The following is a 23,791-nucleotide window of genomic DNA, read 5'->3' as shown; positions in this document are numbered from 1 at the left end:
ACTGTATGTGTATATAGTATAGTATATATATAGGTGGTAGCTAAACAACAATCTATAATCAAAACAAACTATCTAATTGAATGATGATGATGTCTGTTTGTTTGTTTGTCTGTGTTGTATACAGAGAGAGAGTTGCTACCAACTGGTGAAAAATGTGTCGACTTGGAGATATATATATATATTATAATTATATATATCTATCTATCTTTAAAGGAGATGGAGTATAGGGAGTAAGTGAGTGAGTGGTGGGAAGAAGAGCGACGTTTCTGTGAGATTCACCTTCTCCTCTGTAAAAACTTTTGGATGGACAACAAGAAGCCAAGTTTTTAAAAAAAAAATGAATAAATAAAAAAACGTCCAAAGGTTTGAGGTTTGGTCGTTATTACAAAAGATCCCCTTTTTGGATGTTCAGTAGACAGCAGAGCAGGAGGTCATACATATGTATGTTAACATGTCTCACACTGGGTATTTATCATAGAATGAATGAATCAATGAATGTTGTTATCCTTCAACACAAACAAATCACATGACATATATAGGGTCTCAAGTTTAAAAAAAAAAAAAGATAGTTTATTCCATCAACATCCTCATCATCAATCAATCCACCATGTTTTCTCAAGCATGGATTCCAAAGGACGTAAACATCTTAAAAGATGGTCAGGTGGAGGTGGAATGAACTGAGGCTGAGGAGAGGGAGGACACGATGGCAGAAGGTGACGAGAGGATGAGAACTTCCATCTTTTTTTTTTTTTTTTTTTTTTTTTTCAAATTTTTTTTTTTGTTGAGAGGAGGAACATCCTCTTCTATATCTTCAAGTTTTCTTTCTATTGAAATTTTATTATTGATTAATCAACATTAATAGAAAGGTATTACATTATTACAACAGCACAGATCAAAGTCTACATTTAGTGAAATCATGATAGAAGAGTGGAAAAAGAGGAGATGATGATGATGATGATAGATGGATCGTTATTCTTTCATCATTTTGTTTTTCTCTCACTCTTTCTTCTTTTCATATTATTATTATTATTATACCCATTTGATATTCATATTATTTACTCTTTCTTCTTTTTTTTTTAAAATACTCTTTCTTCTTATTCTTCTACTTCCTTACTTGCTTCCTTACTTTTAATTTAGATGTCAAAACAAAAGATTACAATGACTTTTGGATCTGGTAAGGAGAGTACCTTACCAAGCGCTCCACGTAGCACCTATGAGGACGAGCAACAACAACAACAAGGCGGCAACACCTTTTCACCAAATGGTGGAGGTGGTGGCTACCGTCGTCCATACGGAAGCGACAGAGACAATGGTCCACGTGGGTACGGTGAGAACCGTTTCGAGCGTGACGGTCCATCATCGTCGACCTTTTCCTCTTCTTCATCGGGTGGTGCCAACAAGAAGCCACCCACTGAAGACGACTTCCCAGCTTTGGGTGGTCTCTCTGTCTCCAAGCCAAAGAAGGAGCGTACCCCACAACCAACCAGACGTGAGGGTGGTTCCGATCCATTCGGCGGTGCCAAGCCACGTGGTGACTCTGAGAACCGTGGTGATGAAGAAAAGAGAGAAGGTGGTGATGACTCTTCAAGAGGTAGCGAGGAACGTGACCAAGAACAAGCTCCACGTGGAGGAGAAGACAGATACGATGACAGACGTGGTGGAGGCGATCGTTATGAAGACAGACGTGGTGGTGGTGGCGACCGTTACAACGACAGACGTGGTGGAGGTGAACAACAATACGACTCTCGTTTCAAGGATGGTGTCAACCCATTCGGCAGCAACAGAAGAAACTATGGTGGCGATCGTGACCGTGGATACAACAGTGGAGGTGGCAGCAGCTTTGGTGGTGGTGACCGTGACAACAGAGACCGTGGTTATGGCGGTGGTGGTGGCGGTTATGACCGTGACAACAGAGACCGTGGATATGGCGGCGGTGGTGGTGGCGGTTATGACCGTGACAACAGAGACCGTGGATATGGTGGCGGTGGTGGTGGTTACGACCGTGACAACAGAGACCGTGGATACGGAGGTGACAGAGGTGGATACAGACCACAATACGAGGACAGACCCCCACAACAAAGCAAGGTCGATCAACTCGACAGCTGGAGAAGCGGTCCACCAGTAGAGACCAACGTCTTTAACAAGAAGTCATCGAGTGGTCCAAGACGTGACTTTGACGACAACAGACAAGGTGGAGGTCGTGGTTACGACAACAGAGAGCGTGGCAACTATGGTGGTGACCGTGGCAACTACTCAAGAGGTGGTGACAGAGACAACTACCAAGGTCCACGTGGTGGCGATAACACCCAACAACCACCAAAAGAAGAAAGAGAAAGATCACCTGCCAGAGAGTAAACAAACCAACAAACCAACAAAATCAACAAAAGAATAATTCAACCAATTTTAATCGCGCAATGATTGAAATTGTACTCACTCACTTGCCAACATAATCATTATCCACTCATCTATAAAACCTACCATTTCTTATTCGTCATGTGTATCAAATAGATGCACCCCCTTTTTTTTTAAAATCAAAAACACAAACTAGTTAGTCAAATCTTCTTTATTTTTAATAATACTTTTTTTTTTTTTTTTCCCTTTAAAATTAAAACAAATGAGTGTATATAAATGTTTAATAATAATAATAATAATATATGAATTTTAAATAAATAAATTAATCTATTTGGTATAATAATAATAATAATAGTAATTAATGAGTCATCCAAATGTGGAAAATTATTCAAAAAAAAATTGTGAAACTTTGAAGTGATAGTATTAAATTAATCTTTGTTTCGTTTTACTTTATTGTTTATCAAACATATAATATAAGAAGAATAATCTCTAGAGATATATTAATATACAGTTGAACAACAGGAGTCCTTTTATCAATATAATCATTATCATATATGTATCATCCTTATAATAATCAACAACAACAAACCAATACAACAATGTATGGGGGAGGAGGATATGGAGGTGCATCATCAATACCCTCATCCTCTTCTTCATCATCATCATCATCATCATCAACATCAATTGATGAACTATACAAGAATGCAAATAAATTACTATTTACAATCAAAAGTGATTTGGAGAAAATGGAGACTGGTGTAGACACATCGGTCATTATACAAGGACAATTATCAACAAATATCAATCAACTCTCTAGAATAACAGATCAATTGGATGGAATGGTATCATCAGAATCGGCTGCTAAAAGAGACATTTGGAGAATGTAAATATATAACAAACGAATCATTCTATTTTTGATCTAACCTTTTTTTAATTCTCTATTTATAGTAAGGTTAAACAAATGGTTGATGAATGTAAATCATTAAGAAAATCAATGGATGTATTTTTACAACACAAATATAAGAAACAAATGGAAGATGAGGAAAGATCAAAATTATTCTCTCGAAGAAAGGATGCTCAAGGATCAACTCTTGGCAATTTAATCAAAGAAAATCAATTATTGGGCGATAGTAACCAAGTAGTAGATGAATTAACTGAACAAGGTGCAAATATTATCTTTGCTTTAGTTGGTCAAAATTCAAAATTAAAGGTATGAAGAAGAAGAAGAAGAAGGAAAAAATCGATTGTTCTTGGATCAACTTGGATTAGTACTAATCCAACCAACCATCTTTATTTAGAATGTTCATAAAAAAATATATGATATTGCAAATACATTGGGAATTTCAAGGAGTGTAATGAATAAGATTAGAAGAAGACAAATGGAAGATAAAATTATTGTATATAGCGGAATGATTTTAATCTTGATATTCATCGGCATTCTTTGGTATTTCTTTAGATAGTCGAATAAACTACTACTTCAATTGGTATTGGAAAACATTAATTTAATATGGAAATATATTATTATTTCCATACATGTGTATATTTTTGGTTTGTTCTAAAAATATATATAGGCCAAAAAAATTTTCGGATCTCTCTCTCTATATTATTAGTGTCTAGACAGATTATTATTTATTTCCACTACTTGGAAAAGATGATTGGTAAAAGTCTGGATCAGAGTCACTATCGCTATCACTATCTTCTTGGTTGGTTATATTTATAATTGTATCGGTTTGTTTTTCATGTGATGATGATCCAGATGCCTGGTTATTATTATTATTAGTTGATGATTCTTCGGTATTATTATTATTATTTCTATTTAATGATGACGCCGATATAGGTGGAATGATTTGATTTTGATTTTGATTTTGATTATTATTATTATTTATATTATTTACATGGATATTATTATTGTTTGGAGTTGATTGACAAGTACTACCTGTACTTGTAAGTGATTTTGTAGAGGTGGGAGAAATGGTAGATGTACTGATAGAAGTTGCGCTGCTAGAGAATGGTGGAGAGATATTTGATTGATAGGGAGATGATGTTTGAACCAGAATCTCAATCTTTAAAAATCCATTGCTCATTGGATTCAACCATGATATGCCTTTGTTATTATATACAGTCTTGTTTTGTTCTTGTATGAATTTGGTAATCTTGTGTACACACTAAATAATAATAATAATAGATTAATATGTATGACATAATGACCAGTAGTCTTTTAATGTTGTATAACTTGTTGTTATCTTACTTTTGAATATTTATCCTTATACCATAAAAAGATTGAAAAGAATGTAAGACAACCTATACATTCTTCATAGACACTACGAGCATCAATGTCTTCTGCTCTTGCCAACAACTTGTTAATATTATCTATTGTATAGTTGAATTCACCCTGTGTCACCTTGCCCGTCAATTCATTGGGTAGTTCTCTTTCAAACCTAGTTATATACTCTTTGTAATCTCTTTGTACTGTCACTGTCATATAGTTGTTACTATTCATACTAGCAGTAGTTGGCGGTGGTGGTGGTGATGTATGTAAATGGGGTTGTCCTGACATTTGATTGATTTATATAAATCTCTCTCTTTCTCTCTTAAGAGTTAGCTTTTGTCTCTATGCTCTTTGTCATGCCCATTCGGTTCATATTATGTCTTTTTTAAATTAATTTTGCTGTTTTTTTTTTCCCAACCAGGGATCTATATTTAGAAGAAGTTCCATATTCCGATCATAAACCAATGAGTTTGGATAATGAAATGCTAAAAGAGTTGTTGATGAGTAGTTGGGTACCAAATATTTATAACATCAGATCAGAGCTCATTAACAAATTCTGTCTATGAATTGGTAGTTCCTAGTAACCATACACTTTCAAACGATACCAAAATCACAGCCAACGTTTCATTTTCTAACCAACCAAAATATACCATATGGTTTTGTGTACACAAAACCTAACCATCAATTCAAACACTCCTCATTAACCAAACTCAATTGGATTCTGAACAATCAGTCGTCGTGATTGGAATCACACTTGACAAAAGAAATTAATATCTACAAAAAAATAATTTATTACTCAAAATTATTTAATTTCCAATTTGTGCGGGTTCGAGGGCTCTTTATCATTCTTTACCATGATGGTATAGGAATTGTAATCGTCAGAATATAAAACATACCAAACATGGTCCTTTCCAAAAGAAGGAAGAACAAAACAATCGATGAACGATGAAGCAGAAAAGCAAAACTCCATGAGCCAGGCCGATTCGTTAAGACGCTTATCACTAAAATAGGTATTGGATTTTAATTAAATAAATGAATACAGTTGTGTATTGTTAATATAGATAGATATTAGACAAACAATGGAGGGTCAATCAAATAGCGATCCTCCATCACCAACACTTGCACCCATTGTAGTGAATGACAAAAAAAACAATTGATACTTACATTGATTGAAAGGTTATCAATTTCGATGAATGGTTTGATTGGCTTTGAACTTTTTTGAAAGTTGGAATAAAGAGTGACAGGTCCAGTGTTGGATATCAGCTCGTTTGCCGTCCCAATTGGCAGCTCCTTTTCTTCCAATCAAAGCATATGAGCTTGATGGTGTGATATCATATGCAAATTCTGATCCAATGCTTTCTAGAGAGGTCATCAGATCTGACGACATTGTGATGTTTGGTCCAGCAGAGTTGAGTACTGAACACACAACAACCAAAGATCCAACTGAGATTTTGTCAACAATATCATTAACCATGTCTTGTGATCCATCAGTGGTAGTAATATTATAGTTTTTGATAAAGTAAATGTCCATCGACTTCACTGATAGCACATACCACAAAACCATTGACCAATGGACCTTCCAGAGCTATTGATACACCACCAACATAAATGTAAAATAATGACTCCATTCCAACAGGTAAATTACTTTGGTTTGATGACATAATAGAGATATTGATTTCATCTGCAACTTGATAGGTATTGTCATCACCATCTTCACTGTCATTGATATGGATAAAAGAAGATGTTGATGGTGAATTATAGAGCCTATTCTTTTGATCATATACCAACAATCGTTTGAGACACTGGAAGTGTATTGAGAAATGAATTTGCTTCCAACCTTTCTCAGACTTGAGATGGCGTTTTGATGTAAATTTGTCTTGGCATTGAATCCTTGAGCAAACACCATGATTAAAGTATGGTTGGCAAGTGAATCGATGAATCTTGATAGAGATTCTGATGAATTGGAGTAGAGATCGTTAGTAGGAAAGCTATACACCTTAAGGTGGATATCTCACGAGCCCATTTAGTTTGAAAACCATAACATTAATTCCATTGGCAAGACCCCTAAGCCTACTGTTTGCCAAAAAATGGTTTAAAAAAATGGTTGGAGTTCCAGTTGTTGAATTAAATGAAGTCTTGATCCAGTTTGTTGAAATATTTCGATTGAATGTCATTACACCCTCTACCCCAAACTTCATTGATGGCAGAGTTTCCAAATGCTTCATTGGCCATCCCTGGAGATAAACTATCCAAACAATAGTTTGGATTGGTTGTTCCAACCATAGATATCTTTGATGATCCCAATGAAGAGAATGCTCTACAAAGAGCTGAACTCGGTAGAGATCAAGCCATCGATATCATTGAACGAGAAGTGTGAGAAGGTAAACAGTTTTGTATATGGAGATATAGGATAAACCCATATGTTGAAACCTTCACCTGGGTTATCCCATTTTAGACCACCGAATGTAAAAGAGGAAGTAGAAGGGGTCCTAGATACGATCTTGATAGCCATGAATCAATTAGTATCTATTTAAAGTACAAATGAGTATTTATTCTATTCTAAGCAATCTATACAAGAGAATATTACCTGTTGTAAATTATATAGAGATATCACAAAATATAATGGTGATAGAAAAAAACGAAACTAAACACACAGCCGACATAATATGTCTTTTTTAAATTAATTTTGCTGTTTTTTTTTTTTCCAACCAGGGATCTAAAAGAAGTTCCATACCGATCGGAATATCTTTCCTATACAAAAGAATTTATGATCGGATAATATATTTTGATTTATAAATCAAAGATAATTACTTCGAATGATGTTCATTGCAATAATTTTCAAAAAAGAGAGGTTGCACCAAGTGAAGGTGTTATTTTATATGTTTCTCGCTCTTCCATTGAGCTACAATGCCTAACATGTTCAGCATTGATCGGAATCGAACCGGTAACCGAGAAATTCGAATAATTTGAAGTATCACTCTACTGTATGGCTCTCCAACCATTTCATTGTCATTGTTTCGCTTTGTACCAATGAAACAAGAGAAAATGAAAGGAATAGCTCTGTATTGGAGTAGAGCGGTATTAGTGTGTTCCACTACTCTATGGCATTTTTGTCAACACCGTTACTCTTTGTTTAAAATAAATTTGGGAAAATAGATGGATACTTTTACCCCATCTTACACCAAAACAAAAATCGGGATCATGATTTTTATTGGATTTCATTCTTTGTTTTGTTGCAATCGAGAGATTCTAGAATCATTTGGAGTTAGCTATACTGTATAACACCCCGACAAATTCATTGTACAATTGGTTCCAATAATCGATAAATCAACCATAACACATAGTAATGAATCTGTTTTTTTAAAAAAATATTTATTTATTTATTTATTATTTATTCATCATCGGTATCGTCGACACGATGATTTAAACCTTCACTTTTAATATATAGTTGAGCGACAAGGGTGAGAATCATCTTTGGTCGAACTTGAACGATATCCTCCCACACCAAAAATATACAACAATCGAGTTTACGAGCCACATTGATGATGTATTGAGCGTTTGCCTTCTTTTCGTCGTCGGTTTCTCCCTGATGGACGATCGAATAATTTACACAGCCTTGACACACGCTCTCCAAAAGATCGATGAGGAACATGCCACTACCGATAGAAGTGTCCTTAAAGTTGTTGATGCCGCTTGCTTTGCCTATGGTTGTTACCTTTTGATTTGCCCACTTGATGATATCGGCCTCGGTCATCTCATTGGACCCGCCAACACCCCGACTTGCTCCACTGCCGCTCGGACCCCATAGGCTTTGGAGAATTGATAAAAGATGATATTTACAAGCTTGCCAGATCAATCCCAATGTCAGCTTCAATTGACCATCGTTGATATCCTTGCCTCCGACATTGACCATCGAGAAATTAAATTGTCTTGCCAAACTAATTGCATAATTACAATTTTCTAATTCCTTGTATGCATTGTTTGGATTTTGATTTACTTTTTGCCAATTTACACTACCTGGTTTAATTTTATCAAACATCTTTTAAAAAAAAACAAAAAATAAAATAAAACAATTAATTATTATTATTATCCTTTTAAATATACTTATATAATTAACATACTTGTAATAGAATTAAACCATCTTGAAGATCTTGTTGTAAATTATTAACATAGGGATTGACATCGAGTGAATTGAGCCACATACAAAAGGCTCTTTCTTCTCTGGTGCCATCAACATCGACCAAAATAGATTTGACTTCTTGGACAACCTTTGTAATGGATGTTGCTTCCTTTCCATCATTGGATTCCTGTGAAATAATAAGTGATGAAACACCTTTTGGTGAAATAAATAAACTTGTTACATATAATAATGCTAATTTGGTATTTTTCTATAAAAATAAAATAAAAAAGGTTAGACTACTTTGTACTTTGATCAACAAGCAAGATATATATAATCTTTCTTACGTTTAAAAATGAATGAATTGATAACCAAGGGAAAATATCAAATCTATTTGTTGATTCATTGATGATCCATTCATATATGCCTGTTTGATCGGTGGTGGTGGTTGGAGCAACCAACTCCTTGTCTAGTGAACATAAGAGTTTGGTGGTATTGATGTCATGGAGAACCAAGTCTTCGACAGTTCCTTGTACTTTGGCTTTGATGACCATTGATCGACGCAGATTAGTGTTGTTTTGGGTGCAATTGCTATCGAGATTATAGATAACCCATCGCTGTAGTAGTTGGGGTGTAGAAAGTGCCAAAAAGTGTTTGACCTCTTCATCGGGTGTTTTGAGGAGCAAGAGGTTGGGATAGTTGACGACGGTGATGGGTGCCATGATTTGGACACGAACCAACTCGTAGATGAGCGATAGTGCGAGCAATGGGTCATCACGCAACGTTTGTGGGGTCATCTTTTGTCCGGGTAAAAACTTGCAGCCAATGGCACGAGCAGAGTTGGTGACAAGATTAAAGTTTTGGTCAACCTCCATTTGATTCTTTGGCTTTTGGTTGACGACACGGTCATCGATGGTTCCCTCTCTCGCAAAATTGACCAATTCACACAATAAAACACCGTCATAGATGGAACATAGAATATGTTTGGAGAGGTCGAGTGGGAAGATATGGTCGAGATAGTCACCGTGTGGTTTGAGCTTTTGGTTGATATACGAGAGAAGAGCTGGTTCTTCGGGACACTCGTAATTCTTTACCATGTCGACGGCTGGTACAACAAGGGTATTCTCCAATTCCTTCTTCGCCTCCTTTTGCTCTTTCTTTTGTTGAACTAGTTTGATCATGTCGGTCAACTGCAACGACAACTCTTTGACAGACTTGTGCTTTCTCGTTTTGTTCTCCAATCGAAGTTGCAACTCTTTGATTTGTTCCTTGAGTTGAAGGTTCTCGGTGGTGAGAGACTCTGTGTTTTCCTTTTCATTTTCCAAGTCGACAATGAGTTGGTTGGCCTTTTCTTTCCAGTGTTGTAAATCAACCTTGACCTTGTCCTGTAGCTCTTTATCCTTTTGTACCTTTTCTAGAATCATGGCAATCATATCAATGAGTGATTGAATACGTTGGTTGGCTTGATCGATTGATTGTTGGAATTGTTGGTTGGTTGCGTCGATCGATTGTAAAATAGTCTGGTTGGCTTGTTCGACAATAGAGTTGACTTGATCTTTGCTGTCTTGTAATTGTTCGTTTTGAGATTGCAATGATTTTAGTTGTGATGTCAATGCATTGATCGAAACAATATGTTCTGCCAACAAACAATTCTTTTTGTTATTGGCTTCTTCTACATCACTTCTTAATTGTTGAATAATATTATCCTTTTCACTGTCAGACGAAGATAATTGTTTAACCTTGTTTTCAATCTCTTCCTTTAATTCTTGAATTGTCTTTTCCAATGATCGATTTTCTTTTTCCAATTCTTTCAACTTTGATCTCAACTTTGATCTCAATTCTTGATTATCCTTTTGTGATTGATCAAATGATAATTGTAATTGTTGATTATCTTTTTGTGATTGTTCTAAAGATTGTTGCAATTGTTGTTTATCATTTACCAAGTTATTATTATCATCCTTTAATTCTTTGTTGTCTTTTTGTGATTGATCCAAAGATTGTTGTAATTGTTGCTTTTCCTTTTCCAATTCTTCCAATCTTGATTTTAATTCTTGGTTATCCTTTTGAGATTGGTCAAATGATTGTTTTAATTCTTGATTATCTTTTTGTGATTGTTCCAATGATAATTGTAATTGTTGTTTTTCCTTTTCCAAATCCTCTGATTTTGATTTCAATTGTTGATTATCCTTTTGTGATTGATCAAAAGATTGTTGTAATTGTTGTTTATCATTTACCAAATTATTATTATCATCCTTTAATTGTTGATTATCTTTTTGTGATTGATCCAAGAGATTGTTGTAATTGTTGTTTATCATTTACCAAGTTATTATTATCATCCTTTAATTCTTTGTTATCAATTTGTGATTGATCCAAAGATTGTTGCAATTGTTGTTTATCATTTGTCAAATTACTATTATCCAAAGATAACTTTTCATTATCCTTCTTTGATTGATCCAACAATTCTTTTTCCTTTTCCAATGATTGTTGTAATTGTTGTTTATCATTTACCAAATTATTATTATCATCCTTTAATTGTTGATTATCATTTTTAGATTGATCCAATGACAGTTGTAATTGCTGTTTATCACTTGTCAAATTATTATTATCATTTGTCAAATTATTATTATTGTCTTTTAATTTTTCATTATCCTTTTGTGATTGATCCAAAGATTGTTGTAATTGATGACTTTTTTGTTGGAATGATAAACTTTCTTGAATTGATAATATATTTTCTTTTTTTAATCTTTCAATTTCCTCTTGCAATTGTAAATGATCTTTTGATTGTTGTTGAATACCATCATTCATATCAGATGTAATCTTTTCAATTGTAGATTGGAGTACTTTGATTTGAGTGTTTAACTTTTCAATGGTTTCTTGGTGACTGATCTTTAGTTGATCAATCTCGTTTTTCGATCTTTGGTTTTCTTGTTGTTCTAGAATGATAGTGTCTTTTAAAGTTTCCACTTCACTCTTTAACGAATTACTTTCAATGAGCATTGATTCAATGGTTGATTCAAGTTGCTTTTGTTTTTGTTGGAGTTGTTGAATTTCAGATACAAGTTGTTCGATGGATTGGACGAGTTGAAGTTTTTCTTGTTCGAGTGATTGTAAAATCTTTTTGGATTGATCTTTTTCATCTTGTAGTGTCCTGTCAAAGTTACTCTTTTCATTTGAAAGTTGTTCGAGTAAATTGTCCAAGTCACCAAGTAGAGCCAATTCTCTTTGTTGAGTATCACTCAACTCTTTCTTTTCTTGTACGAGTGCTTCCTCTAAACTCTTTTTATCTTGCAACAATGCATCCAATTCCTTTTTAAGTGATTCCTTTTCACTGGTCAACTCCTCACCCAAACGATTCAACTTGTCTTGTAATTCTTGGATAGATTGTGACCGTTTCTCCAGTTGATGTTTGAGTGATTCAATCTCGAATGCATTTGAAAGTTGCATTTGATCCATTTCAACAATTTGTTTTTCATATTGTTGACGAACACGATCTAATTCACTTTGGTCAACGATCTGACCACTACTCTTTAATTCATCGGCCATTGACATAAACTCATTATTGTGACGTGGTGTCTTTAGCATATCAATATCTTCCTCTAGCTTTTGATTGATCAATTTGGCTTCACCCAAATTAAATTCCAAGTTATTGATCACCTTTTTCAAAGTTTCCACTTGGCTTCCCAATTCATCAATCGTTCCATTATCTCCTTCTAATCTCTTTTTATCATATTTTGTATATTTATGAATTGATACAATACATATTAACTAAAATATAAAATAGAAAGTATTAATATTAATATTTAAAATAATATGTATATATTTGTCTATTTACCATATATAAAGCAGTTTGAGGATCTTGAGGTTTATCATCAGTTGATTCAAAAGATTCATTTAGAGATAATATATTATTTGCAAGGATTCTATTTTGTTCGTCATTGTTGGCTTCATTTTCCAAAAAATTGACAAGTGTTGTAATGAGCGACATATCATTGTTATTGTAAACGATTGCTTCGAGACGACCCAACATGATCTTTGCATCGGATAGTACACGAAGATTGGTTATTCTTGGAGTAGAATTGATGAGTTCTTCATTTCTCAATAGGTCGTTGAATGCCGATCTGAGGAATACTTCAGGTTCTGCCAATGCCAAGGCAGAGCCACTGCTGCTTTCTTCCAACTCTGAAATACGTGCACGTAATTCTCTGTTTTTAGTTCGAGCATCTTTCATCTTGTTTTTGAGTACTTCGAAATCCTTTAGATCGACCTTTTCCTTTAGTGCCAATTGAAGATCTGCAACCGATCCAGAAAGCACTTCATTCTGCGATGCAAGACGATCACGATTCTTTTTCAATTTGTCCTCGGCGGCTTGCAATTGGTCGACACTTATTTTGAGATTCTCAATTTCTTCCTTTTGTTGATTGATGGTACGTGATCGCATGGGAGTGTATTCATTGCGCAGCCAATTGTGTTGTTGTGTTATCTTTTCCTCGAGATGAGACTCTTTTTCAATGAGTGCTGCATTTTCCATCGATGCACTATCGACCTTGCTGCCAAGCATCAGGATTTCAGTCTTTAATCGACCATTTTCATCTGTGATTTGGTCCATTGCCTCGAGACGTTTCTGTTGCTCGCCCTCTTTTGACTTTGTCTGTGTCAACTCGTCTTCCAACTCTTGGATACGATCCAACAATCTTTGACCAATCTCTGCGGCCACACGAGTATCCTCCTCCTTTTCAAATAGTAGTTTTTCAGTTTGCTCCAATTTGACCTTGGCATCGACCTTGAATTGCATAGTATAGGATTTGTTTTTAAGTGGTGTTGGAGTGTATGAAGCCAATCCTCCACGGTCTTTGGTGATACTCGATATACTCTTGGTACGACGTACACTACCGCGTGGATCATAAAAGTCGGTTGCATTGTCGGCCGGTGATGTTGGTATACTATCAGTATCATTACTGAATCTAACTTGTCTAGGTGTAGTAGTAGAAGTAGAAGGTGGGATATCACTACTACTCTTTGCAAGTGGTTTGGATAGATCTTCAAATGAAGTAGTAGGTGAATTTGAAAATGATATAATAGTACCACCTTGATTAAAACTAATATTTGGCAGTGGTGATGATGGTGTTGCCAAATATCCTTGATGACTATTATTATTACTATTATTAATTGGTGTCGCACTTGTCCATGATGATGCCGTCGTCGTCGATGTCGTTGATGTAGTTGTAGGTGTATTATTATTATTATTATTATTATTATTATTATTATTGATTAATTGTTTTTTAATAGAGAAATCAATTGAATCTGGAGATTGGGGTGATAATGCAGTTGCTGCAATAGTACCGCTCTTTTTACGCACTTGTTTGTTACCATCGGCATCTTTTGAGATTGGAATGAGTGATTTAGGTGATGGTTTCTTTTTCTTGTCAGAAGAGGAGGAGGAGGAGGTAGAGGAGGATGAGGTGGTAGTTGCAGAGGAAGATAAAGTCCCTTCATCTGATAGATTATGTTTAGACTTTATAGAAGTGTATATGAAAAGTGGTTCAAAGTCTTGTTGTATTGTCTTTCTCTTTAATCTAAGATAGGCAGTTTCCTTTTGATAGTGTTCAAGTTGCAACGTTTTCTTTTCCTCTTTGCTCATTGGTGATGCAGCAGGATTATTCAACTCGGTCTTGAATTCTTGTAATCTTGTCTTTCTAATTGCATGGTATTGTATAAGATTATAATAATGTTCATTAAACCATTCTTTCATTATTTCACTCTTATTATTATTATTATCATTAGATGTGGATAATGCACTACTATTTTGTTGTTCATCACCTTCATCTTGTTGTTGTTGTTGTTGTTGATCATGGATGTTATCATCACTAAACAGGGTGATACCTGTAAATAATGACATATCCATGTTTGTGTTTGTCTATGTCTTTATTATCCTTTCGATCTCTCTCTCTATTTATATATATCTCTGGTTATTATTATTTACAATGTCATTGATCTTGACAGGAGAGAGGGTGTAGTAGAAGTGAAGTAGTTGATAAGATGATAAGTGCACTACAAAGAGATAATGAATGAATGATCAGTTGGGAGAGCAAGGCAATTCAATTCAAATTTTCGATAACGGCTTTGCTCCGCACTCCTCACAGAATTGCGGTCATCTGGTTGTTTTGGCGCCCTCCATTTTTCGTGATTCACTGAATTTATTGAAAATACTATTTTTGGGAAGATACCCTTACCACTTGGTAAATAACTAAGATGGATTGATGGATAGAGAAGGTAAAAGTATCTATTTAAATAAATAATGATCTAGAATTTATTTGATATGATTTTATATAATATTAATGTTTTTTCCACATTCTAATATATTTGTGTGTAAGTTACAACAACAACTCTGTGTGTTGGGTTGATATATTGATATATTGTTATTAACAATCTTGAGATTTTAAATAAAACATCATAAAACAAAATAGAGCAAATGACCAAGCTACAATTGGATTCCATAATAATGATTGTGCAGTCGACTGTGAAGATGAAGGTTGTGGATTGGCAAGTCTCAACTTTTCTTGTTGTTTTTCTCGTTCTATTAATTCAATATCCTTGTGATTACTTTCTCTAATGACAGTTTCCAAAGACTCTTTGAGTTTCTTGATCTTTTCATCTTTTTTACCAAGTTGAGTTTCAAAGTATTGTTTACTGCCTTCTACCACTTGTTCAATCTCTTTGTTTTTCAATTCCATTTGTTCTGTCAATTCTTCAATTGTCTGTTGTAACAATTCCAATTCACTCTCTTTTTTCTCCAATAATTGTTCGTTTTCTTTGATTTGTGCTTCTTGTCTTTCATTCAATTCTAATGATTCCATGATTCTTTGTTCAAGACTCTTTTCAAGTAGTGGGACATGTGGTTGATGGGATGAGTCACCTGGAACGGTGGCAATGAGATGATGAGTTGATTCAAAATGTTGTAACTTTTTTTGACTTTCCAAAGCTTGACTGAGGGAGATCATTTTTCTATTGGCATACTCTTCCATTACTTTTGAACGATGAGCAGACTCTTCATACTCGAGTACTGCTGTTTGAGCTTGTTCCACCTTTTTAATCATCGTGAGAATATCATTATCCTTTTGTTGGATCACTTTGGCAGTCTCTTGAACATGTGATTCACATTGAATCAACTTACTTGTCAATGCTCTAATTTCAAGTGTCTTTCTTGCCAACTCCTTTTCATTAATGTGAAATGTATCGTCTGAACTATCATCATCCGATGACCAAGTAGAAGTAATCAAAGATTCTGTTGTTGGATCCCTAACCAATGACCCAGATGTAAGTGTATCACAGTCTTGTTGTTGTAATGAAGATGGTTGGTTTGATATATCGATCCCTGTTGGATTTACAATTGTTATATTTGGGATATTATTATTATTATCCATTAATGGATTTGTGGAGTTGGTAGTTGTAGTTGTATTATTAGTATTATTATTATTATTATGAAGGGAATGATGATGATGTGAATGTGAATGAGAATGAGAAGTATTATTATTATTATTATTATGATTATTTAAATTAATTGCAGTTGGATGATAATGTGGATTCAACATATTATGATTTACATGACCACCAGCTCCATTTGAAATATTTGTATTATTAGATTTTAATAATATCTGTTTCTTTTCTTTATCTTTACATTTTGCTTTTAATGATAACTAAATAATATAATATAACAAAAATAATATTAATATTAATATATGTGTGGTTAGTTTGTTTTGTTGATCAATATTATTATTATTATTATTATTATTATTATTATTATTATTATATATATATATATATATATTTCTATTCCTTTCTATTCCTTGATTTCTTTTTATAATAAATATGAAAAAGTGGAGGTGGTGGTGGTTATGGAAAAATACCACATTTTTCTTTTTTTTGAGACACATACCATTAAAGTTGGTTGAACGGAGGATGACGAAGGGAAAGGTATGGAAATGACTTCTCTTCCATTATCTTGATAGTGGAGTGCCAAATCTACAGATACAGTTGCCAGAGTCAATTGACCGAGAAGTAAAGTAATAGTTAACAGTTTTTGTTCAAATGGAGCAGGAAGTTCTTGATGTGAACTACTAGAATACAGTGTCACTGGAATAGCCATCTTTTCATTCATGACAACATAACCATTGCCACTTGGAAGGTTGTTGTCTCCATCGATACAATTGCCAATCAATAGTTTGGCCTGTTTTCTAGTGAGTGTAGTGTCTTTGGTCACTTCAACAGCCGGTGTTGGTGGTGGTGATTGTGATGCCACTGGAATGGTTGTGGTTGTGGTTGTTGATGCAGTTTCTGTAGAGGTGATTGGTGATGTGGTGGTAGATGTTTCAGCGGCTGTCGATGGTGTTGGAGGTGGCGGAGTAGTTTGGTCACTAGTAGTCGATGCATTGGATGCATTTAAAACGGCTGTTGCTGTTGATGATGATGATGGAGTGGTAGCTGCAAATGATACTACATGATCACGTCTTTCAGTGGTCGGTGAGTTTCCAGGTGTCTTTCTTTCTTTCTTTTGTACTCTGTATCCTTTACTCTCACCTTTATGGTCTCCACGAGACCAATGTAATTGAACGACATTTCCAACCAAGTCTGATGGCAAGTCTGTCAATCTTCTAAAGTCAATAGTATACTTGAATTTGGTTTTATCTGCTCTTGCGTGTTTAATTGATTTAATCATTATTTATATTATATTATTATTCCCTTTTAAATATATATATTATTACTACAATGAATGAAATGGAATAAATAACTGAATGAAATGAAATGTGAATATATTCACCAACTCTAGACTGACTGATACTTACTTACACCCCTTATTTAGAATTAAATTAAAAATAAATATAATATAAATATATTATTCGACCAATGACAGACGGATGACTACAGGGAAAGATTGAGGTGTGAGTGTGGGGTGAGGGGAGTGGGAGTAGATACTGATGCGATGATGATAGATGCTGCCTGGTCGCTGCTTCACTTCTCGACGATGTGGTGTGTGTTTGTTTGTTTGTTTGTCTTTGTGTGTGAATACGCTGCAGAGAGAAGAGATTACTAGAGACAATACTTTTCTATTCTTTCTCTTTAAAAGAAATAAAAACTGTTTAAAGGAATAAACAAAAGTAAAGTAGAGTAGAGTAGAGTAGTGAGATGAGAAATTGTAATGATTTATAATTAGACAATTCAACCGTTATTATTATTGATGTGGAATGCGTGTTATTTAAAAATAAACCAAATCGACGATTCCACAGAGATTTTTAAAGAGTGTCGTGTTGTGCAGATATATGGCAAAACAACAGCGGTTTACAGAGTGTGTCATTTGTGTGTGGTACGATAAAAGAAAGAATAACACACACCATAATTCAACGCATATTTTTGCTTTGCTTTGTCTCTGTCTCTGCTATCATATCATATCATATGATATACTACAAACTAAATGTATCTCTCGATGCATTATTTGTCTGGATATAGAATAGAGAGAGAGACTATAGACTATTACTTTCAATGTTTGAACTCTTGATAAGAAAGAGAGAGAAGTAAAGAGACAACCAACTATGAGGGAGGGTTGACGGAAAGACTTTGGAATCTAAGATTAGCTAAAAAATATAAAAACATAATAAATTATTAACAGATGTTAGGGAGGTGACTGTTGGTGACACATTTTTTCCACTATTTCTCTCAAAGGGGAGGGTTGTTGTTATATTTTATTATTGTTGTTGTTGTGAGCGCTCTCTCTTTTATTATTATGATCATTATTATTATTTATTCGACTGTTAACTATTAATACATACCATACAGATACAGATACATATATTTATTATTGACAATTATACATACAAGCAAACTGATAGACGATAGAGAGCAAGAGAGAGAAGTTAGTCATGTTTAATTTAAAGATACTTCGATCCGATACAGGAACTCTATACGAGATACCTGTCAATCCTTCTATATTGTATGTCAAAATATACAAGACAGTCCAATCATCATCAGCAGATATCTTTGAATGAAAAGAATGAATTATTAATACTTGTTTGATTTGATGTTACATTGTATTGTATTATTATTATTATTATAGAATTGGAACGATTAAAGAGTCATTAACAACAGTTACAGGTATACAACCAAACGAACAAATCTTATTAGCCGATACCAATTTAAGTTCAAATAGAAGTTTGGAATCTTATAACATCGTTGTAAGTGAACAACAACAAAGAGAGAGATATATATAATCTATTATATTAGTTTTAGTTTACTTACTTTTTTAATATTATTTCTGCTTATAGAAAGATAGAGAAATATACCTATTCAACAAGAGAATATTAGATAATCCTAGTTATTATCCAGAGGATGTAAACTTGGCATTAAATGATTTCAATGTACCTAGACTACCAACACCAAAGAACTTAAAGGAATTAGAAACCTCTTTGAACCCACTCAACAAGTTATTTACTCTAGAATTCTATCTCAACAATCATGTCGTTGGAACTCAATATCTCAAAGAGGTCTATGAAAACAAAGTGGTACAATGTATGAATAGTCTTAGTGAATTAAATATTCAAAAGAAATGTATATCTGCTGCATTAAATAGTTTGGATGATTATAAAAAGTAAGAAAGAATATAGTAATCATTTTCAATAATATCTAACATTTTATATTTATATATTTTATAGTAAGTTATTACAAAATTATTCAAATTTATCAACATCATACAAAAAACAAGCTCCAGGATTCGAATCTTTATTATTATCTTTTGAAACTGATTTAAATAGAGTAAGAATTAATTAATTATTTTTATTTTTATATGATTAATCTAAAATTTAACCATTTATTTATTTATTTTTAGTTAAAACAAGTTAAATTACATGAATCATTAAGATATCCAAATAGGCAAACATTATTGGATTGTATACCAGAAAATGAAATTAGAAAATGGAGTGAACAATGTAAAAGAGAATATGAAACTTTAAAGAGTAAACTTGGTGAATTGGGATATCAAATTGATAGTATCATGGAAAATGTTGATTCAGAATTAAAGAAAACTGTTGATACAAAGTATGAAAAAAACCTAATATATCTTTGATCACACCTCCCCTCTTTGCAAAAGTATTAATTAATTAATTTTTTTTACTTTTAGTTTTATGGATTTAAATGAAAGAATAACATTTTCAAGAGAAAATACAAAACAAATTCAAGCTCTTCACCAATCAACTTTATCAAGTAAGAAGAAGAAACAAAAAATAGTATTAAAAAGTTGTAGAGTATTAATCTTTTCTTTTCTTTTTCTATTTAGATTCTGAAAAAATCAAAAGATCATTAGAATCATCTAGAAATTCAAAGGATCCAAATCAAATATCAAGTATTTTAATGTCATTTTCAGAGATTAAAAATTCCCAAGATACAAGTATACAATCATCATTGAAAAACATTGAACATCTTTCTTCTACTTTATTATTATTTCAAAAGGCAAAGGTAAATATATATCATTATTGACTACAAACCAATTCCCAATTAAGTACTTATTTTTATTATTAATTTTTCTAGAATTATATGAATCATTTTGTATTTTCAACATTAAGAAATATATCAAAGTTACAAGCAAAGATGCATGAATTGATTAATAGTTTTTCAATTTGGAATGATGCGATTAATAAGCAAAGTACGAATTTCTTCCAATTGGAATGTATTCATCATATGCCATCGGCCTATGAAGATGCATTGACAGAGACTTCACGTAGAATTAAGTTTGGTACGTCGATTGGTTCCAATTTAAATCGATTTTTGGATTCTTTAAATTCAATCAGAGACGAGGAAAATGCAAAACGTCAAACATTCTTTGAAAGAATCTATCAATACCTTCCTCCCAATATATTCCAATCTCTCAAAGAACAATTACCAGCTTTTCATCTTTCTCTACCACCATTTGATACTCAATTGTTACAAATCAACAACACAAGTAGTAACATTATTAATAATAGTGGTACGTTCATGTCAGATTCAGCTCCAAGAATTAAATCTGTTTTATCTCAACCAATCATTGGTTTTCAACAGCAGCAACAACAACAACAGACAGGTTCAAATAATAGTGGTGGAAATAGTGATGTAGAAGATGATTTTGCTTTAATCGATGGATTTGATCAAATCAATATGAATAGAACAAATCCCAACAACAAAAAAACAGATTTTTCTACTGGCTCTACTTTTGTTGATAAATCTTCCAATTTAGATTCAAAAATATTAGTAAGTCAAACATACCAAAAAAGAAAAACATACAAATAGATACTCCATTTCTTTATATACTTACTTATTCTTTTTATTTATTTTTTATTTAGGAATCACAACAAAAAGAAAAAATTAAATCATTGGAAATGAAATTACAATCAACCTTTTTAATGGCATCAAAAGCAGATGAAAAATATAGAGATTTATTAGAGAAATCAAGAATATTCCAGAGTGATAGTGTCACATCTGATCAGTTTAGAAAGAATCAAATCGAAGAGGTTCGAAAAGAATTGGATGACAAGAAACAAGAGCTTTCAAAGTTGTTGTTGGAGAGTGCCTCACAACAAAAGCACATTGATACACTTCAGTCTCACGAAAGCGAATTGTCAAACAAGATTAGAGAACATGAATTGGAGAATACCATCAAAAAGAAACAAATCGAAGAGTTGGAAACCAAGATTCAACAATTGAAACAGGAAAAGGAGGACAAGCAGGATGAAGATTCCGAATCGATTGAATTGTTGACAGTCGAGTTGAAAAAGGCAAACACTGACAAGCAAGAGCTATCCAACGACGTTAAAGAGCTCAAGCAACAAATTGCACGTCACGAACAGTTTATTGAAATCAGCAACTCGTCGTCGATCGAATCACAAGAAAGCAACACCAAACTACTCAATGAAAAGAGTACAATCATTGGACATTTGGAGAACAAGGTGTTGGGATTGGGCAACGAGTTGGAGAGTGGAAAGATTGCAATCGTTAACCTCAACGACCTACTCAAGCAATCTGAAAAGGAGGTGCGTCGATTGGAAGAGTCAACCAAGATGTTGGAGGAAAAGATTGCGTCAATGGACAAGACAATCGCCAAGCAATCCTCTGATTACACGTTTAAGATTTCGGAGTTGACAAGCCAACTTGATGACCTGTCCGAGGAGAGATCACATGGCCAAGTAGAGAATGAAGACTTGCGTTACGAGTCTGAGAAACTTACTCGCCAACTCAAGGTTGCCAACGAAGAATTGGCAACTATGCGTATGGTCTTGGATGCCAAGAGTAGCGAGAGTGTAGATTCAATCGAGCGATTAAACAGCACTCTTCAAGAGTATGAAAAGGAGTTGGACAAGTCGCATTCTCGTCTGACCGAGATGATGCAGGCCAAGGAACAGCTGCAAAAAGAGTTGGAAGACGCACTCGACACTATCCGCTCCAAGGACACTATCATCTCGATTGTTCAGAACCAAATGAACGACTTGACCAACGATATGAAGCAAAAGGATGAGATTATCTCATCGTCGGAACTCCAACTCAAAGAGAATGAAGTGACCATCAAAGAGAATGAGGCAACCATCAAGGAGAACGAGGTAGCCATCAAGACGTTGGAAGGTATCACCAAGAAACTTCAATCCGAACGTTCAGAAATTGAACAAAACTCGTCAGAATCGATCCACAAGTCACAAATCGAGTTGGACCAACACAAGGAAGAGCAAAAGTCAATGAGAGCAATAGTCGACACCATGCAAGAAAGAGTACAAAATATGACCAAACAGTTGGCAGAGCGTGACGAAGCCATCAAAAAGAATCTATCAGACTTTGAAAACCAAAACTTTACCCATCAAACCGAGATTGATTCTTTCAAGGCCGTGATTGCAGAGCATTCCTCAACGATTACTCAACACACCTCTACCATTGCTCAACAACAATCCGATATAGAGTCACTCACAAGTGAAAATGCAAATGTCACTGCTGAATTGGAGCGTAGTCAAGCTACCATTGAAATGTTGCAAACAGAGAACCAAGATTTGGATCAACAACTCAATGTTAGCAAATCGAGTGGATCAAACGAAAAGAATACACTCCTCGCAAAGATCAAGGAACTACAAAGAACATTGGAGCACAATGTCGTGCAAATGGAGACCCTCAAGGAACAAACGGTCCAACAAAATCAAAAGATACAAAAACTAGAGGCACAATACGAAAGCACCAATGTCAATTATGTAAATAGTCTTCACCAAGTTGAAAAGTTGCAAGAATCGCTCTCTGAAAAGGATGTCTTGTGCACATCACTCGATCAAGAACTCGAGAAAAAGGAAAAGGATTTGGCCAGCAAGACAGAGGATGCCAACAAATCCAATGCAAGTTTGCGTCAAATATCAAATATTGTATTGGGACAACGACCAGGAGAAATCTCTCACTCACTCCTCGTCAAATCACTCATGGAACAAAAGGAAAACATTCTCACACTCGAAAACACGCTTGAAGGTCAAACCAACCATATTCGAGACCTCAACGATAAGATTAGATCACTAGAGTCTCTCTCTGTCGACATTCTCATGAACAACCAAAACGATGAAAATGCAATCCTTGCCAACTTTAGACACAGCAAGACTGCAATCTTTTACTTTGTCAAAAATAATGTATATGAAGCTGTAAATATAAACTCACCAAATTATTATCTCTCTCCTGATTGTTTAGATTCTTTCCAAGATGAAGTGTAAGTTATAAAAAAAAACAAAAAAAAACAAAAAAAAACAATAGTTTTTCTAATTAAACCATTTCTTTTTTTTTAAACTTTAGAGCAAAGAAATCATGCATAATTGGAACTATAATTGAAATTAATACAATGAATGCTGATTCAAGCAATATCTATGGATTACCAACAGGAACCACTTATCATGAATTATTGGTTGCCAAATCATTTTAAATCAAGAGAAAGATAAGATAGATACTCGTTTTTTTAAATCCCAACCTTTTTCCCTTATGTATAATAATAAATAGAATTATAAAGAATCTTTATTTTGTTTTTA

At 34.0% G+C, this 23,791-nt stretch overlaps 8 protein-coding genes across 8 annotated transcripts; 4 read left to right on the top strand and 4 right to left on the bottom strand.

Moving 5' to 3' along the window:
* Nucleotides 1–89: 89 nt before the first annotated feature.
* Nucleotides 90–2,355, top strand: eppA (Erk2-dependent phosphoprotein; the record flags this gene model as incomplete). The annotated part of the gene is made up of 3 exons (XM_004354833.1): nt 90–99; nt 413–441; nt 1,138–2,355. 3 exons carry the CDS (start codon nt 90–92, stop codon nt 2,353–2,355), a joined length of 1,257 nt encoding a protein of 418 aa, XP_004354885.1.
* Nucleotides 2,356–2,906: 551 nt separating this feature from the next.
* DFA_09022 (v-SNARE family protein) lies at nt 2,907–3,820 on the top strand (the record flags this gene model as incomplete). The annotated part of the gene is made up of 4 exons (XM_004354832.1): nt 2,907–3,235; nt 3,301–3,562; nt 3,651–3,749; nt 3,809–3,820. 4 exons carry the CDS (start codon nt 2,907–2,909, stop codon nt 3,818–3,820), a joined length of 702 nt encoding a protein of 233 aa, XP_004354884.1.
* A 157-nt stretch (nt 3,821–3,977) lies between these two features.
* Nucleotides 3,978–4,909, bottom strand: DFA_09021 (diacylglycerol kinase protein DgkA; the record flags this gene model as incomplete). The annotated part of the gene is made up of 2 exons (XM_004354831.1): nt 3,978–4,517; nt 4,601–4,909. The coding sequence occupies 2 exons, from the start codon at nt 4,907–4,909 to the stop codon at nt 3,978–3,980; spliced, it is 849 nt and encodes a 282-aa protein (XP_004354883.1).
* A 791-nt stretch (nt 4,910–5,700) lies between these two features.
* On the top strand, nt 5,701–6,129 carry DFA_09020 (uncharacterized protein; the record flags this gene model as incomplete). The annotated part of the gene is made up of 2 exons (XM_004354830.1): nt 5,701–5,751; nt 5,866–6,129. The coding sequence occupies 2 exons, from the start codon at nt 5,701–5,703 to the stop codon at nt 6,127–6,129; spliced, it is 315 nt and encodes a 104-aa protein (XP_004354882.1).
* Nucleotides 6,130–6,745: 616 nt separating this feature from the next.
* DFA_09019 (uncharacterized protein) lies at nt 6,746–7,843 on the bottom strand (the record flags this gene model as incomplete). The annotated part of the gene is made up of 4 exons (XM_004354829.1): nt 6,746–6,938; nt 7,119–7,147; nt 7,331–7,372; nt 7,802–7,843. 4 exons carry the CDS (start codon nt 7,841–7,843, stop codon nt 6,746–6,748), a joined length of 306 nt encoding a protein of 101 aa, XP_004354881.1.
* Nucleotides 7,844–8,012: 169 nt separating this feature from the next.
* Nucleotides 8,013–14,640, bottom strand: fimC (actin binding protein; the record flags this gene model as incomplete). Its single annotated transcript, XM_004354828.1, has 5 exons — nt 8,013–8,660; nt 8,743–9,009; nt 9,086–10,990; nt 11,058–12,503; nt 12,571–14,640. 5 exons carry the CDS (start codon nt 14,638–14,640, stop codon nt 8,013–8,015), a joined length of 6,336 nt encoding a protein of 2,111 aa, XP_004354880.1.
* A 74-nt stretch (nt 14,641–14,714) lies between these two features.
* DFA_09017 (uncharacterized protein) lies at nt 14,715–17,451 on the bottom strand (the record flags this gene model as incomplete). Its single annotated transcript, XM_004354827.1, has 4 exons — nt 14,715–14,786; nt 14,963–15,018; nt 15,163–16,432; nt 16,672–17,451. 4 exons carry the CDS (start codon nt 17,449–17,451, stop codon nt 14,715–14,717), a joined length of 2,178 nt encoding a protein of 725 aa, XP_004354879.1.
* A 601-nt stretch (nt 17,452–18,052) lies between these two features.
* Nucleotides 18,053–23,688, top strand: DFA_09016 (uncharacterized protein; the record flags this gene model as incomplete). Its single annotated transcript, XM_004354826.1, has 11 exons — nt 18,053–18,091; nt 18,665–18,720; nt 18,844–18,961; nt 19,052–19,374; nt 19,439–19,538; nt 19,612–19,820; nt 19,903–19,985; nt 20,059–20,237; nt 20,310–21,005; nt 21,098–23,478; nt 23,562–23,688. 11 exons carry the CDS (start codon nt 18,053–18,055, stop codon nt 23,686–23,688), a joined length of 4,311 nt encoding a protein of 1,436 aa, XP_004354878.1.
* Nucleotides 23,689–23,791: the final 103 nt, after the last annotated feature.

This window comes from Cavenderia fasciculata (assembly GCF_000203815.1).
Source record: "Cavenderia fasciculata unplaced genomic scaffold Scf_EU5ZYIE01BBABR-5, whole genome shotgun sequence".
NCBI classification, from domain to species: Eukaryota; Evosea; class Eumycetozoa; order Acytosteliales; family Cavenderiaceae; genus Cavenderia; species Cavenderia fasciculata.
Note: the sequence above shows the minus strand (reverse complement) of the source record. Positions and strands in the feature narration are given on the sequence as shown.